The sequence below is a fragment of the Orycteropus afer genome, unplaced genomic scaffold, assembly GCF_000298275.1.
Source record: "Orycteropus afer afer isolate SDZICR_OR568_19922 unplaced genomic scaffold, OryAfe1.0 scaffold00083, whole genome shotgun sequence".
In the NCBI taxonomy this organism is placed as follows: domain Eukaryota; kingdom Metazoa; phylum Chordata; class Mammalia; order Tubulidentata; family Orycteropodidae; genus Orycteropus; species Orycteropus afer.
The window spans coordinates 1,155,208-1,170,465 of NW_006921670.1; the positions used below are offsets into that span (position 1 = coordinate 1,155,208).

General features: G+C 52.1%; 1 protein-coding gene across 1 annotated transcript in view; it reads right to left on the reverse strand.

The window, feature by feature from the left end:
- Positions 1–233: 233 nt before the first annotated feature.
- The window catches only part of MFNG (MFNG O-fucosylpeptide 3-beta-N-acetylglucosaminyltransferase), a 24,578-nt gene continuing 9,553 nt past the window's right edge, over positions 234–15,258 (reverse strand). The window contains exons 2-8 of the mRNA XM_007941639.1: positions 14,572–14,620; positions 14,156–14,258; positions 13,189–13,342; positions 10,194–10,279; positions 4,271–4,436; positions 2,359–2,444; positions 234–300 (exon numbers count right to left, since the gene is read on the reverse strand). Coding sequence (XP_007939830.1) covers positions 234–300; positions 2,359–2,444; positions 4,271–4,436; positions 10,194–10,279; positions 13,189–13,342; positions 14,156–14,258; positions 14,572–14,620 — 711 coding nt within the window. The remainder of the gene's footprint in view (positions 301–2,358; positions 2,445–4,270; positions 4,437–10,193; positions 10,280–13,188; positions 13,343–14,155; positions 14,259–14,571; positions 14,621–15,258) is intronic.

The window sequence follows — 15,258 nt, forward strand, 5'->3', positions numbered from 1 at the left end:
AGCTCAGCCCCTAGGTCCTCTCTGGCCCTCATCTGGTCTACTCTGTCCTTGGACTGCCCAATCCATTTCCCAGGGGCCTGGGATGCCTCCAACACCAGCTGCCATCCAGATCCTAGGTCTGCCACCACCTGGAGGCTGCCAGGGACTACATTGCCAGGGGCCCCCAGGGCTACCTTGGGGGGCTGAAGGGCAACCAGAGGCCTTGGCCTAATCTGTGCCCAGCAGGTCAGGGTTCACCGGGCCACCAGCTGCGGACACCACGGTGTATCTGGGAAGAGAAGACAATGTAGGGAGCGAAACCTGTGGAGAGACCAGAAATGAACAAGATGGTCACCCCACTGCTACCCACGCCCCAGGGCTCCCAGGGGCCCCACAGCACGGAGAGGGTTCAGAGTGGGGACTTTCCACCTTGGGACTATTGACACCTTGTGCTGAATAATTCTTTGCTGTGGGGGTTGTCCTGTATGTTGTCAGATGGCCTCTACACTCTAGATGCCAGTAGTGCCCCCCACCAAAAAAGAAAAAATAAAATGTGACAATCAAGTGTCTCCAGACATTGCCAAATGTTCCCAGGGGCTCGGGGGGTATAAAATCACTCCTAGTTGAGAATCACTGGTTTAGAGAAACTTCAAGGCCAGAGAACTTAGCTGGGGTCAGACCACCTGACCACACCTATCTTAGTCTCCAGTTGACTCCAGTCCTGTTAGACAGGAACTTATGGCTCCTAGACTCTTCAGACTTTAAGGAAATTTAGCATTAATTCTTAAGCCTCTTGGCAGTACAACCATGGCTTGCATGCCTCCACGGACGGGGAGCTCACCCCATTAGAAAGCAGCTCTTTCATTTCTCTTATATTGAACCAAACTCTGACTCTTTATTCCTATGTCTAACTGGCTTGATTCAGCCCTGGCCCCTGGGGCCCTGAAAAAAGTTGAGAGTCCTCTACCCCAGGACAGATAGCTCTGCAGAACTTTAGAATCAGGGTCTTGGTTTCCCTAGGGGTTACACACCTCAGAATAAATCCAAAGTCCAGACAGAGCCAGCAAGGTTTGGGAGAGGTCCTTTGCTACCTCCCCAACCAAACTTGATGCCACTCTCCCCTCCCCATCTTTCTCCACATTCCAGCCACACTGGCTACTTTCACTTCCTTGAGTAGACCTTGTTGCCTCCCGCCACCAGGCCTTTGCATAGGCTGTTCCTTCTGCCCCGAGTTTCTACCATCCACCCCTTCTGGCAACTCCTGCTCATCCTTCAGGTCTCAGCCTACATGGCATCTCAGACAGGGCCCTCCTGGACCAGTCTCCACCCCCAATCTATATCAGGGCTCTTTCTTGCCCTTTCCCATAATGGCCTATTCTCCCCCTTCATGGCACATGTCCGAATCTACATCTATACCATCAATCTCTATATATTGCTGCTCTCTGCCCATCATGACAGTGTCTCGGGCCCCTCATCTCCCAGCACCTCCTCTGGACGACTCGCTGCCTCGCCAGTGGGCCCGAGCTCACTCTTCCCTTTCCCCACCATCGCTTCCCTGACTCCCTCCCATCCTCCCAAGGGCAGAAGCAGGGCTCTTGCCCACGTTCCAAGGCCCCCGCTGACAGGGGCAGGAATGGGAGTAGAGGGATCATAGGACAGTCAGGTTACCCAGAGATGGACCACAGGAAGGAGGAGCGCCCCATGGTGGGAGGCATGCAAGTGGAAGCCAGCCTGTTGCTTGGCAGAGATGCTGGGAGGGGTTCAAGCACCAGTTCTAGAGTTGGTCTGTCCAGCCCAAGTCCGTGTGTCCTCCCGCAGCCCTCCCCACCCACCACTACCACCCCCAGAAGCACAGGCCATAGTTGGCCAGGGTGGGGGGGAAGGTAAATGTGGGTAATTGGCTGAGATGCACTGAGATGTCACTATACTAACTGGATGCTGAGTTGAGCAGCCCCCAATCTCCCTGCGGCCTGATATGGGCTAGAACTGGAAGGCATCTGGGTAACATTTAGCCCCATTCCAACCCCTACCCACCCCCGAAGATCTGTCAACAAGTACCAAAAAAACCAAAGAGCTTAAAAAGAGAAAAACAAAATTCCCCAGCAGTGCCAGAAGTTGCACTATTAATGCATCAGTGAACTTCCAGGAGCTCCGGAAGAGTCCAGGGGGTCAGGGCCGGATGAGCCCTTCAGATCCTCAAGTTAGAGATGGGGAAACTGAGGCCCACGAGGTCAAGGCACTTGCCCAAGGCCACACAGCAAGCCAGTGGCTTGCCACCCCCAGCTCTCCACTCCCTCCCCCCAGTACCCCCACCTTTGGGTATCTGGACTCAGCCCCACACCCTGCCTCCTATCCCATGGATTCAGCCCCTAGACTCACCTAGAGGGGTCCTCCTCCGGAGAGAAGGGGCCCTGTAGCTTAATGACGTTGAGTTTCCCCTCAAAGACACCATAGCTGAGGGTGACCTGAACAGACAGAAAATGAGAAGATGGGCGCTGGGGGTGCTGTCCCACAGGGACCTCGGCTAGCCCAGGAATTCCCACTGCCCACCAGGGGGCAGCATTTGGCACAGGTCGAGAAGGCTCAGAGCAGCTCCTTCTCCTATCAGCCTGCCGCCATGCCTGAAATTCTACCACGAGACAGAAGTGCTTCACCAAAAGCCCACCACTGGTGCTTTAAAGCTTGTGGAGCACGTCCACACCCATAATTCCATTTTCCCCAGAGGTCAGGTTACCTGGGAGGCTGAGACAATACCCACATCCCACAGATTAGGAAACTCAAAGAGGTGAAGTTACCTTTCCAGTAAGTTATGCAACTGGGCTAGAACTGAGGTTTTCTGTAACTCATCGAGGGTCTTGGCAAATCCCTCTGTACCCCAGGCCTCAGGTTCCTCTGCTCTGAAATGAGGGGTAGGATACTGACCCCCAGCAGAGCAAAGTGGTTAAAGACTGTGGGCTTTGAGGTCACCCAGCCAGGGTTCAATCCTCTCCTGCCTTGTATTAGCTGTGTTCCATGATAGTTCAGCTCTCTGGGCCTCAGTTTCCCCATCTGTAAGATGGGGATAAACTCAGTACCAACCTCATGTGAACGCTGCCAGAACCACAGAGTTGGAGAAGGTCAGGCCCCTCGCATGATGCGTGTGGAGAAACACAAAATGTTTAGGTGCCCTGATGGTGGCTTCCCAGTACCCCATTCCTGGCTCAAGCCCCTCACTCAGGCTCTGTGGTCCTAATGGGACCGACCTGCACCCCAGTTCCAGCCTGGCCAATCAACACTGATTCCAGGGGCCATAGAAGGCAAGTCATGTGACCCAAGCTGACCCATCAGACCAATGAGCACCAGCGCTGGCATCCGGGGAGGACTCTCTTCCCACAGGTGAGGTGGAAACCTGGGGCTGCCATCTTGCCAGCATGAGAAGTGACCTGCCTGAGGATGAGGCCAACAGGGAAGAGAGTACACAGAAGGAGACAGAGTGCCAGGATGCCATCTGAGTGCCCAGATCCAGCTGACCCGGGGAGCCAAGCCCTCAGCTGCTCAGTTATGTGAGCAGATAAACCTCCTTCTTGCTTAAGCAGTCTGTACTGAGTTTCTGTCGCTTGCAACCAAAAGGGTTCTGACCACACAGCTGGATGGAAGACCTCAAGGGTCTCCCTATCAGGCCCATCTATGGGGCTGGAACCCATGGGTTCCAGGGCAACATATGCAAGGCACACCCAGGTTTACCTATAAGCACCTGCCAGGTGGTGGGATGGGGCCCCACTGCTCTGCCACCTAACATTATGCCTCAGAGTCTCCATTTAAGGCAGGTTTCCAAGTAACCTGGGGGAGGGGATTTAGAATGAAAAGCTGTGACAGTAAGTGTTTATGAAGGAGGGGCTGCCCACAGGGAAATTCAAGCCAGGGTTGCTCTGGGCCTTGGGGACAAGGCTGGCTAGGAGGGACATGGGGAAAGTGACAAAATGGAGGAAGGACAAGAGGAGGCAGAGAGGGTAGTGAGAGCTTGGAGATAAGCTTCATCCATCTGTGTAGGTCAGATGGCATTTGGGGACCAGATCAAAGACTTTTTAGCATTGTAATGCTGGAGCCTTTCTGGGTTAGACTTGGAGGGCCCTGAGTCCCCCTGGACCTGTTTTCCCACCCACAGGGGATGGCCCAGGCCTCACAGACTTCCAGATTGATTTCAAACACCAGGAGGGAGGGGAAAGAGAGACCCCCATGTTCCTTTAGGGGGACACTGCCTCACAGGCCCCGCAACCCTTCCTCATCTCTGCCCACCTCGAGGCTGGCTCACCTGCTCTGGGAGCTGAGCTGTCTCTAGCAGCTGCAGGGTCTCCAGGTGGGAGTGGAAGAGGTGGCTGGGCTGCAGGTGGCCACCCAGCTTGCACTCGATGATGTAGCCCACGGTGCAGTCGTCAGGCAGCTGGATGAGGGCAGATGTGTCCATGAAGTGGGGGCCGCTGAGGGACAGAGGGTGCTGTGGTCACCGGTCCAGAGCCTCAACACCCAGAGCCCTCCCCACTCCCAGGACCAGCCGGTAAAGCAGAGGCTGGCTGCAGCATCTCCCTCCTGTGTACCGTGTGACCTGGACCAAGCGGGGAACCTCAGGAGCATCAGTTTCATCTCCTGTGAAAGGGGATGATAACGGCCCTGCCCCACAGTGCTGCTGTGTGGGTTCAATGGAAGAACAGTAGGCAAAGCCTCTTATAAATGTATCCTTTCTTTCCCCCTCTTTCTTTACAGTCATTCATTCATTCATTGTTGAGCACCCACTGGGGTGCCAGATACTGTGCTAGGGCTGAGGATACAGAGAAGAGATGAGAAAGCAATGTGACCTGCCCTCAGTCACGGCCCCCATTCCACAGGGGAGACAGACATACAAGCAGCCAGTTCAGAGTAGGATTGGCACTAAGTCCGAGAGAAGCACGCGGCCTGTAGGGTATAGGGAGAGTGAGGCAGGCTTCCTGGAGGAGGTGGCAGTTGCAAATGCAGTCTTATAGGATGAGCTGGAATCAGCCAGATGTTGGAGGGAGGGAGGCCCAGTGTTCCAGGCAAGGGCATCCCCACCCAGCACACACCCCATCAGTGCCCCTGGAGTCAGGACTGCTTGGTATGGTTGGGCAGAATGCCCCCTGCACAGGACACCTGGTCAGGGGGGCAAGTGGGAGTGGAAACCCAGCCCCGGTTCCACGATACAGGCTGGGTGTCTTAGGCTACACCTGCCTCGGTGCTGTTGTGTACCCTCAACTCAATTGCAACTCCTAGGGACCCTATAGGACAGAGTAAAATTGACCCATAGAGTTCTCCGGGCTGTAATCTTCCGCACACCAGGCCCTTTCTCCCTCAGAGCCACTGGGTGGGTTCAAACCACCAACTTTCTGGTTGGCTCAACTACTGTGCCTCCAGGGCTTCTTTGTCTTCCCAGAGTGGGATCCTTTTTCTGATTCACACAAAGGTAACACAGAGGTGGGCAGAAGCACCCCAGGCACAGGAACAACCCCGGGTCACGTGCACACACATGCTGTGGACAGACCCTCGGAAAACATGCCCACTATCACCCCCAGCACAAAGCTTCCCAGGAGACCCCTTCTCACCTGGGGCTGGGCAAGGCAGGATGGCATATTCTCACCGCCATCGAGTCAGTTCTGACTCATTGAGACCTCCACTGGGTTTCCAAGGCTGTAAATCTTTACAGAAGCAGACCGACCCATCTTTCTTCTGCAGAGTGGCTGGTGGGTTAGAACCACCAACCTTCTGGTTAGCAGCCAAATGCCTTAGGTGAGTAGTGAAGCACAAGGACCTTGGAACCAAGCCTAGGGCATAGATGACCTTGGACCAGTCACTTGCTTAACCTCTCAGTGCCTCAGTTTCTTTAGCTGCACACAGTGAACTAACACCACCTTCCTTCCCTGGTGCTGTGAGACTCTAGGTGAACACAAGTCCTGGTTCAGAGTCTGCCCTTAATACAAGGTAGCGACCACTGATGCTGTCGTTAATAATAATAACAGCCTGCCCAGGAAGTCCACTCCTAGGTATATACCCAAAAGACTTGAAAGCAGAGACTCAAAAAGAGACCTGGACACCAATGTTCATGGCAGCAGCACTATTCACAATCGCCAAAAGGCAGAAACACCCTAAATGTCCATTAACAGATGAATGGATAAACTAAATGTGGTGCCTACAGACAGTGGAATACTACTCAGCCAGTAAAAGGCTTAAAGTCTCAATACATGCTACACCATGGATGGAGCTGGAAGACATTATGCTGAGTGAAATAAGTCAACCACAAAAGGACTAAGATTATATGACCTCACTGATATAAAAAGGCAAATGTGTAGAGATGAAACATTATTCATTGTTACCAGGAGTGGGAAAGAGGGAAAAGGAGGAACAGTGATCAAAACATCACATTGACTAAGGGTAGGCTTGCACAACCTGTTATAGTCATGGTCATCAGTAAGTTGTACACCTGTAAAAGGATGACTTGGCAAAAGCTGTGTGAGACAAAAACATAGTTCTCCATCCTACTTTGGTGAATAGCAAGTGCGGTCTTGTTTTGTTTACTTTGTGCCACTCTAAAAGAAAATACCACAAATGAGTGACTTTAACAAACAGAAGTTTATTCTCTTACATTTCTGGAGACCGAAAGTCCAAGCTCAAAGTGCCAAGCTCTAGGGGCTGGGTGAAAGCCCCTTGACATTGGGGTCTAGTTCTGCCTCCTGCTCCCAGCCCACTGGAGCTAGAGGTGTCTCTTTACTCAGGCAGCTGCTGGCTGCTGAAGCTGACAAGCCCAAGGTCAACCAATAAAATGACACAGTATCAATATTACCAAACAACATGGCAGGCCACTAGCTCAACTCCAAAGACAGTCCCAAGATTGGCAGGAAACTTGGCAGGCTGCTGAATGAAGACTCGGCTACACGCAGGGTTCAAGTGTGCCAAAAAGCTGCAGACCTTCCTCAAAGCTGCTTCTTATGTTCTGGAAGCAGACCATATCCCTGAGGCAGCTACTCAGCTGATCTAATATTGTTCTGGTTACCTAGTACCGCTCTGACAAGAATATACCACAAATTTGATGGCCTTAACAAACAGGAGTTTATTCTCTTACAGTCTGGGAGGCTAAAAGTCCAAGTTCAAAGTGCCAGGCTCTAGGGGCTGGGTGAAAGCCCCTCAACCTTGGTTGCAGCTCTGCCTCCTGCTCCCGGCCCACTGAAGCTGGAGGCTCTTCTTCACTCAGCTGCTGGCTGCTGTGGCTGACAGACCCAAGGTTGACAAGTAAAAAGGCACAGTCCTGATGTTACCAAACCACAGGGCAGGCCATTAACTTAAGTCCATTGTAAGTCCCAAGGTCGGTAGAGCATGGCAGGCTGCTGAGCAATGACACGGCTACATGCAGGGTCCAAACGTGCCCTATGCTAGAGACCATTCTAAGGCTTCTCCTTATATACAGGAAGCAGACTACATCCCAAAGGCAGCTACTCAGCTGCTGGTGGTAGATCCCACCATGGAGTTGATTGCCAGTCTCATCATGGGGAATAACTACCACCAGCTGCCCAGGTACTCAATCAGGCCCAGCCAAGTTGACACACAACATAACCACCACAAGTAGATTCCACCATGGAGTTGATTACCAATATCACCATGGGGAATAACTACATCCAGCTGCCCAGCCACTCAAAACCAGGCCCAGCCAAATTGATACATAACCTTAACTACCACAGGTCTTAAAAACTTGCAAGCTGCCATCTAGATGCAACAATGGGTCTCTCCTCAACCAAAGCAAAGAAGAATGAAGAAAACCAAAGATTCATGGAAACAATTAGTCCAAGGGACTAATGTTGTTGTTGTTATGTGCCGTCGAGTTGGCCCCGTCTCATAGCAACCCCTCCTTGGGTTTCCGAGGCAGTATCACTACGGAAGTAGGATTGCCCAATCTTCCTTCCGAGGAGTGGCTGGTGGGTTTGAACCGCCAGCCGTCTGGTTAGCAGGCAAGTGTCTTAGCCACTATGCTACCAGAGCTCCCAAGAGACTAATAGACTATGCGAACCTCAACCTATGTGACCGAGACCAGAAGAAGTAGATGGTACCCAGCTACCACTGTCAACCACTCGGAGGGGGATCTACGTAGGAGATCCTGGATAGAGTGGGAGAACAATGTGGAACAAGACTCAAAATCATTAAAAAAAAAAAAAAAAGGACCAAGTTTGCTGGTCTGATAGAGCCTGGTGAGACCCCTGAGACTATGGCCCCTAGTTACCCTTCAGGTGCGGAACTGAACTCACCCCTGTGGCTTCCAGCCAAACAACAGACAGGCATATACCGTGAACATTTCCATCAGGTAGATACACTCCTTAGAATGATCAATCATGGGAGAATAGAAGGGTAGTATTTGCATAGGGAGAGTCAGGGGGCAGGATGCATAGAAAAAAAAGGACACAGGAAAGAGGTAACTATAGAGAGGAAGTGGGAAGACAGCTGTAACATTGTGGGGAATTGCAGTCAATGTCATGAGACAAAATGTGTATGAACTGCTATATGGAAAATGAGTTTGCTCTGTAAACTTTCACCCAAATCACACACAAAAAAAGTGTGATAGATACATTTACAATGAAAAAAAAAAAAAAAAAAAGTAGCTGCTAAGGCTGCTTGTGTACAGCCCAATACCTCATGGGCTTTGGTTCCTTGGTTTGGAGGCACAGGATCATGGTTTCATAGGACATCCCGGTTAATTGGCCTGATAACACTTTTCCATTTCTGTTCCACCTCCTAGTTCATTGTATAGTGCCTGGGGTTTAAAAGCTTGCAAGCGGCCATCCAAGGCCCAACAATTATTCTCTATTCACTTGGAGCAACAGAAGGAGAGTCAGGAACAGGAGGAAGAAACGGGATGTGTAGCTAACTGACCCCATGGACACCTACCTCCTTTGCCCCGAGACCAGAAAACCTGGATGGTGCCAGGCTACCGCTACTGCACATTTTGATCAAAGATGCCATAGAAGAACTCTGATCAAAAGGAGGGAAATGCTGAAAAGAATTTCAGATTCTCACAGACTTTCTGGACCCATGGAGGGTGGATGAACCCTGGAAACTATTGCTCTAAGATAATCTCAAAACTTAAAACAAAAATACCCCCCTGTAGTCATCTTAAAACCAAATACTAGGTTAGCTTAACTAGTGAAAAGGTCTGCCTCGAACAATGCATTCCATTAAGAACTATCTACAGGGAATCGAATTGACAACAACTCTAAAAATTAGCCAGGAACTTTAGGGGCAGTGAGTTTATGTTGATGAGGGCAGAACATCCCTAAAAAGGAGAGTGAGAATGGTTGCAACACTGTAATACTACAATCAGTGCTGCTGAATTATACACACAGAAGCTGTGGAATTGGCATATGTTCAGGTGGCATAGTGAATAGGGCATTGTGCTGCTAACCAGAAGGTTAGCAGTTCAAACTCACCAGTCACTCCATGGAAGGAAGACAGGGGAATCTACTTCCGTAAAGATATACAGCCTCGGAAACCCAATGAGAGTTACTATGAGTCGGAATCGACTCAATGGCAATGAGCTTGTTCTCAACAAAAAAATAAATAAATAAAATTTAGAAGACAGAAATAAAGTAAGTCTCCCCGGGCAGAGGCCAGGCCTTTGCTTCTTCCTCTCAGAACACCAGTGCCCTCACACCTCAAGCCGAGGGCTTCCACTTGTCCTAGGACTCTATCTGGGGCCCTCAAGGAAGGGGAGTTCAGTGCTCTCTCAGCTCAAATGCCACCTCTTCCAGGAAGCCTTCCAGCCCATCCTAACCAGAAGGCCCTTCTCCATTCCCTGAGTGCCCGCACACGTGCTCTGCACTTCCCCCATGGCACTCCGGGTCAGAAGAGAGCTGCAAACCTTCCCAGGTGCCGCCCAGTCATTTTCTCATTGAACCCTACATCAGCCACTGCTGTCCTAGCATCAGATGAGGGGACTGAGGCTTCCAGAGATTACATGGCTCGCCTGTGTGGCAGGGTGCCTGCCTTCAATCGTGTGCTCCCTGAGGCAGGGGTGGTAGGTGGCCTGCTCACCACCAACCCCCACGTCTGGCTCTGGGACACAGAACAAAGGATGGACAGTTTCTCCTGAGCTTGTTCCCAAACCTTCCTGCCACATACATACACACACACACACACACACAGCAGCTGCCCCTGCCCCACCCTCCTGCCCATGAGTCTCTCCTTACCTGGCCCAGGGGGCCATCTTCAAAGCCAGTTTGCGGTTGATGCAGAAGCCAGCACCTCCGGTGGCAAACCAAAACCGTACCAGCCTCTGGGGAGAGGAGGGTCAAGGTGCAGGGGACAGCCAGGCCACCCTTCATCCCCACCGGCTTGACTCAAAATCTCTTAAAGTCACAGTTCACTAGACTCTCACTACAGTCTGGCATTATTATGCCCATTTATAGATAAGAAGACCTAGCCCCAAAGTCACATAGCCAATTAAGAATGCTGGGGTCACAGATCAGACCCAAAATCTGTCTACATTCTTGTTAAAGGAGTCATATATCACTTCTGTTTGCCCAACACACCTTCCCTCCTTCCCCCTGGGAAAGGTCTCTACCTCACTCCCTATGGTTCCAGAGGGGCTGCCAAACACAGTACCCACTCCCTGAGGAGATGGTCAGGTGCCCAAGGAGTGGCTGATCACAAAGCCCCACCCTCTACCCCAGTGATTGGCTCAGAGATAGGCACATGACTCAAGCCAGCCAATCAAAGCCCTTCCCTGAGATCAGTATTTTGACTCTGGGGAAGAGTTGTGGGCAGCTCTAGTCCTGATGCCACCTACACTAGGCCCCCCCACTCTCAATTCCTGAGAGTAAGAAAGCTCTTCTATTAAAGGAGAGAATAAGGAGTTAAAAAAAAAGAGGGGTGGGCAGGCCTGTGAGTCCATGAAGCCAAAGACATCTCAATCATCAATAGCCTCCCTTTTGGGTCCCTCTTTTGGGTCCTCCCAACATTGCCACAGCCCAAAGCCTCTCCCTCACCCCACCCCATTCCATGAGGACCCATAAATTCACCCATGAATCTAAGACTTTGGGGAAATGCTTTACTCTTTCAGTTGCCCCATCTCATGGTCTAACAAATTCCCTACAGTCTTCTTCTCCCAAATATACAGTTGGTGCTGAATCAAAGCATGTTACGTTGGGCTGAGTTACCGCCCATGATACAACAGTAAAAGCCTTGGGCAGGGCATTAGGAAGCCCTCCTGCTTTGCCACTGTGCAGCTGTGCAGCCTTGAGAAAGTCACTTCCCATCTCTGGGCCCCATGTTTGTCCCCTCTGAGCACAAACATCTGCTCCCGTTCTGAAATCCAGTGGTTCCCCTGGCCTGGAGGTGTCCCTCCTCCAGACCTCTGAGTGCTTTCTTCTGGAAAAGCTACCCTTTTAGGAAAAGATAGGACTTAACAAGGTAGAATCAGGGGCTCCTTGAGGACTTGATATGCAGAAGGTGCCCAATAAATGCTTGTTTAACGAGTGGCTCCCAGACAGTTACAGTCACAACAATGACAGTAGGGGTATAAAGTGCCTGCCCCCAGCACTGGCTGTGCCACGCCCTATGCTAAGGGCCAGGGCCGGGCCTGCTTTCTCTCATCCAATGCCCCCACGCCCTGGGCCCGACAGAGTCCTACACATCAGTACTGTGATCAACTGGGCTTCTTGATCTCCATTTCGCAGACAAGGTGACTGAGGCTTAGAGACGTGAAATACTTGCCTGCGGTCCCAGAGCTGAAATGGACCCTTTGCTGTCCCACCCCAGGGGGCCCCAGAGTCTGAACCAGCTCAGACACGTTGGGTTCTGCTGCATACCAGGCCAGAGAGTCCTGGGATCCCCCTGGGGTGTATGTGCCCAGAAGGCATTGGGGCACGTTGTGGGGACAGGCCTGGAAATGCCCAGGAGGGCACTGTACCCACAGGAAAGACCCAGCTCAGAAATGCAGGCTGAGGTGAGTCAGACCCTGCTTGCTAACACTTCCTAGTACCATGCCTGCCACGTCCCACTCCAGGCATCTGGGGAGATGACCTCATTTAACTCTTTCATAGATGCTCACAACCACCCCATGAGGTGGGGACTGTTGACACCTTCATTTCACACATGAGAGAACTGAGGTCCAGGGTTAAGTGCCTTCACTTATGGTCACGAAGCCAGGAGGTGGCAGGGCCAGGTGGGAACCAAGGAGTCAATGCAGGGAGTCTAACTCCAGTGTGGTGTTCCCAACCCCTAAGACAAACTGCTCAAGCAGAGGTGAAGGCCTAGGGTGAGGGGTTGTGGGAACAGACCCTGGCTCACCTGGAATCAGTTCACACACAAACCTGCCTCCACGCCCAGGGCCCAGGAGAATGTTTTCTGGGGATGAAAGCTGACTCACTTCTGAAAATTAAGGCTTTGTGTTTCAGCTCCTGGTTTCCCTCATGGAGCAGATGGAGGCCTGGGGAGGGACGGGAGCCCCACAGAGAGTTCCAGGCACTGCCTCTGGAGAGGGGACCCCTGACCTGAACTTTCCCTGGGGCCAAGGGAGCCCTAGGGACCTGGGCCACCTGACATCTGCAGCCTGGTGGGTCCTGGGGACAGGGGAGAACCATGCATATTTGAGGCATACTTAGCCTAAAAATGATTTGTTGACTATCTGAAAGTCAAATTGAACTGGGTGAGCTGGGCTTTTGTTTGTTAGTTTTCTAAAACCAGCAACCCTAATTAGCGTCCATCCAAGTGTGGAGTTGGAGCTGGTGCCGGCCCCCTGACCTGCCAGCTGTCGACTCTTCTGTTGCAGGTTAGTGGAGCAGTCTGGAGGGGGACTCAGGGGAGAGGAGTACCAGGGGCTCTACCCCTGGCCCAGAAGGGCTCCAGCACTAACCAGCATAGCCCCACAATGAGACCAGGGGGCAAGGAGCCCTGCCATGGGGTCCAGAAGAACAGCTCAGCCTCACGCTGTGTGACTAGGGTGTGCCACTGCTCCTGGGCGACTGCCAGTCTCTGTGCCTTACCTGTGTTAATGCTATCTCCCTACTTCACAGAGGAAGTGAAGGAGACTCAGAGGCGAAGCCCTGGCCCAGAGACATAGTTTAGAAAGTCACGGGGCCCAATCTGAAGCCCAGAACTCACTCTCGCCACCTCCACCCATGCCTGGGATTGGCCTGCCCAGGCCCAGTGGCCAATGGGCAAAGGAAGAAGGGAAGGACTGACCGTGCGGTTATGGGGCTGGGGCTCAGAGGCATGGATAGGCCGGTTCAGGCTGGGCCTGCCCACATAGACATCGTGAGCTGGTGCAAAGGCAGCCAGCAGCTGCAGCAGCGCTGGCGGGTTCACGTAATTGTCGTCATCCACGTGGCAGAACCACCTGCAAAAATTAAAAGGGGGAGGCAATAAGCCTAGGAAGGTTCCTGGGGCCAGAGGGTCCCCCAACTTGTCTCCCACCCGCAGGGCTGTCAGGGAGGAGGTGGGGAGAGAGGCAGAGTGACTAATACCCAAGGCACCTGTATTGTGCCAAGCAGCATCTCATGGAAGCTCATGGAGAAGGTGTACGTATAACAAGTGAGGACTAAGACTCAGAGAGGTTAAGACACTAGCCTAAGGTCACACAGCCCATGAGTGCCCAGATTTAAACCCAGACAGACTGTCTAACCCACTGAGCTTCACCAAGTCAGCCCCAGGAGTCAGTCCCTATATAATTATACTCCCTGGGCCCTGGTGGTACATTAGTTAAGAGCTCAGCTGCTAACTGAATGTTGGCAGTTCAAACCTACCAGCTACTCCATAGGTGAGTGGTGACGCAGTCTGCTTCCATAAAGATTTACAGCCTTGAAAACCCTATGGGGGCAGTTCTACTCTGTCCTTTGGGTCGCTATGAGTTGGAATCGACTCAATGGCAATGGGTTTGGTTTGGTGGTGTAGTGGTTAAGGTATTTGGCTGCTAACCAAAAGGTTGGTAGTTTGAACCCATCAGTCCCTCTGCAGAAGAAAGATGGGGCAGTCTGCTTCTATAAAGATTTACAGCCTTGGAAACCCAGTGGGGGTCATTATGAGTCAGAAGCAACTCAATGGCAGTGAGTTTGGTTTTTAAGACCACCTTCCTTTTTGACAAGACACTTTTTTACAAGTCCTTGCCTGAGGCAAAGGCTACCCCTGTCCCCAGAGACCTGGCAGCACTCACCTCAGCCCACTGGCCAAGAAGGCATCGAACTCAGCAGCCATCTTGCAGGACAGGGCTGGGTGGCTGTGCTCAGCAGAGCAGTTGGTGACCACGAGATGGGGTCCTGGAGAAGTGAGGAGGGGTCAGAGGCCCTGCACCCCATGAGAATGGGGAGCAGGGCTTGGTCTCGGAGAGCCTGGCACAGCCCACTCCCTCCCATTTCATAGGTGGGAAGACTGAGGCCCAGGGAAAGCTGCCACGCCTGGGACCACAGAGCTAATCAACAATAAATGAGCCTTGTCCAACACAGCCCCTCCCCACACCTGCACTCTGTTTCTGGGGAAGTAGCCTGCTCCCCTCCTTGGCAAAGGGGGATCCCCACATTCCCAGAAATTCCCAGGGCAGCACGCAGCACCCCACCCAGGCCAGGCAGTTACCCAGTCTCTCCTGGAGGCCTTCATCAGGGCTGTCAGTGAAGACAAACGTCTGGGGAGGAAACAGAGATGGCAGGACTCAGGTCGGCCCAGAGAAGCCCCAGAGCCAGCCCACAGACCCCACAGCCAACTCCTGAAGAACTGCCTCCAGTGGGACACAGACAGCAGACTTCTGTCCTCCTTCAGTGACAGACACACATCCCTCTCACAGTCACACACTCCTTTAGGACCACATGACCTTGTCAGCTACTCTCTCTCCTACAGCAGACACACACTTTTTATAAAAAAAAAATACATGTTATTGAAATGTAATTCATGTACAGTGAAATACACAAAACTAAAGGCACACACACACTTTTGTGGATACACACCACCATGATCCACACCAGCCCACTATCTCACACTCCACAAACCTGCACCACAGGGCCCAGCCACGTCCACACCTCCCTGACAGAATCACACCCTCTTCTATCCCTCCCCCACAACACACACATGTGCACACGATCTGAACCATCACCCTTCCACAACCACGTATACACACACATTGTTGTTGTGTACCATAGAATAGATTCCGACTCATAGTGACCCTATAGGACGGAGTAGAGTTACCCTACAGGGTTTCCTAGGCAGTAATCTTTAAGGGAGCAAATTGCCAGGACTCTCTCCCACAGAGCCACTGGTGGGTTCAAA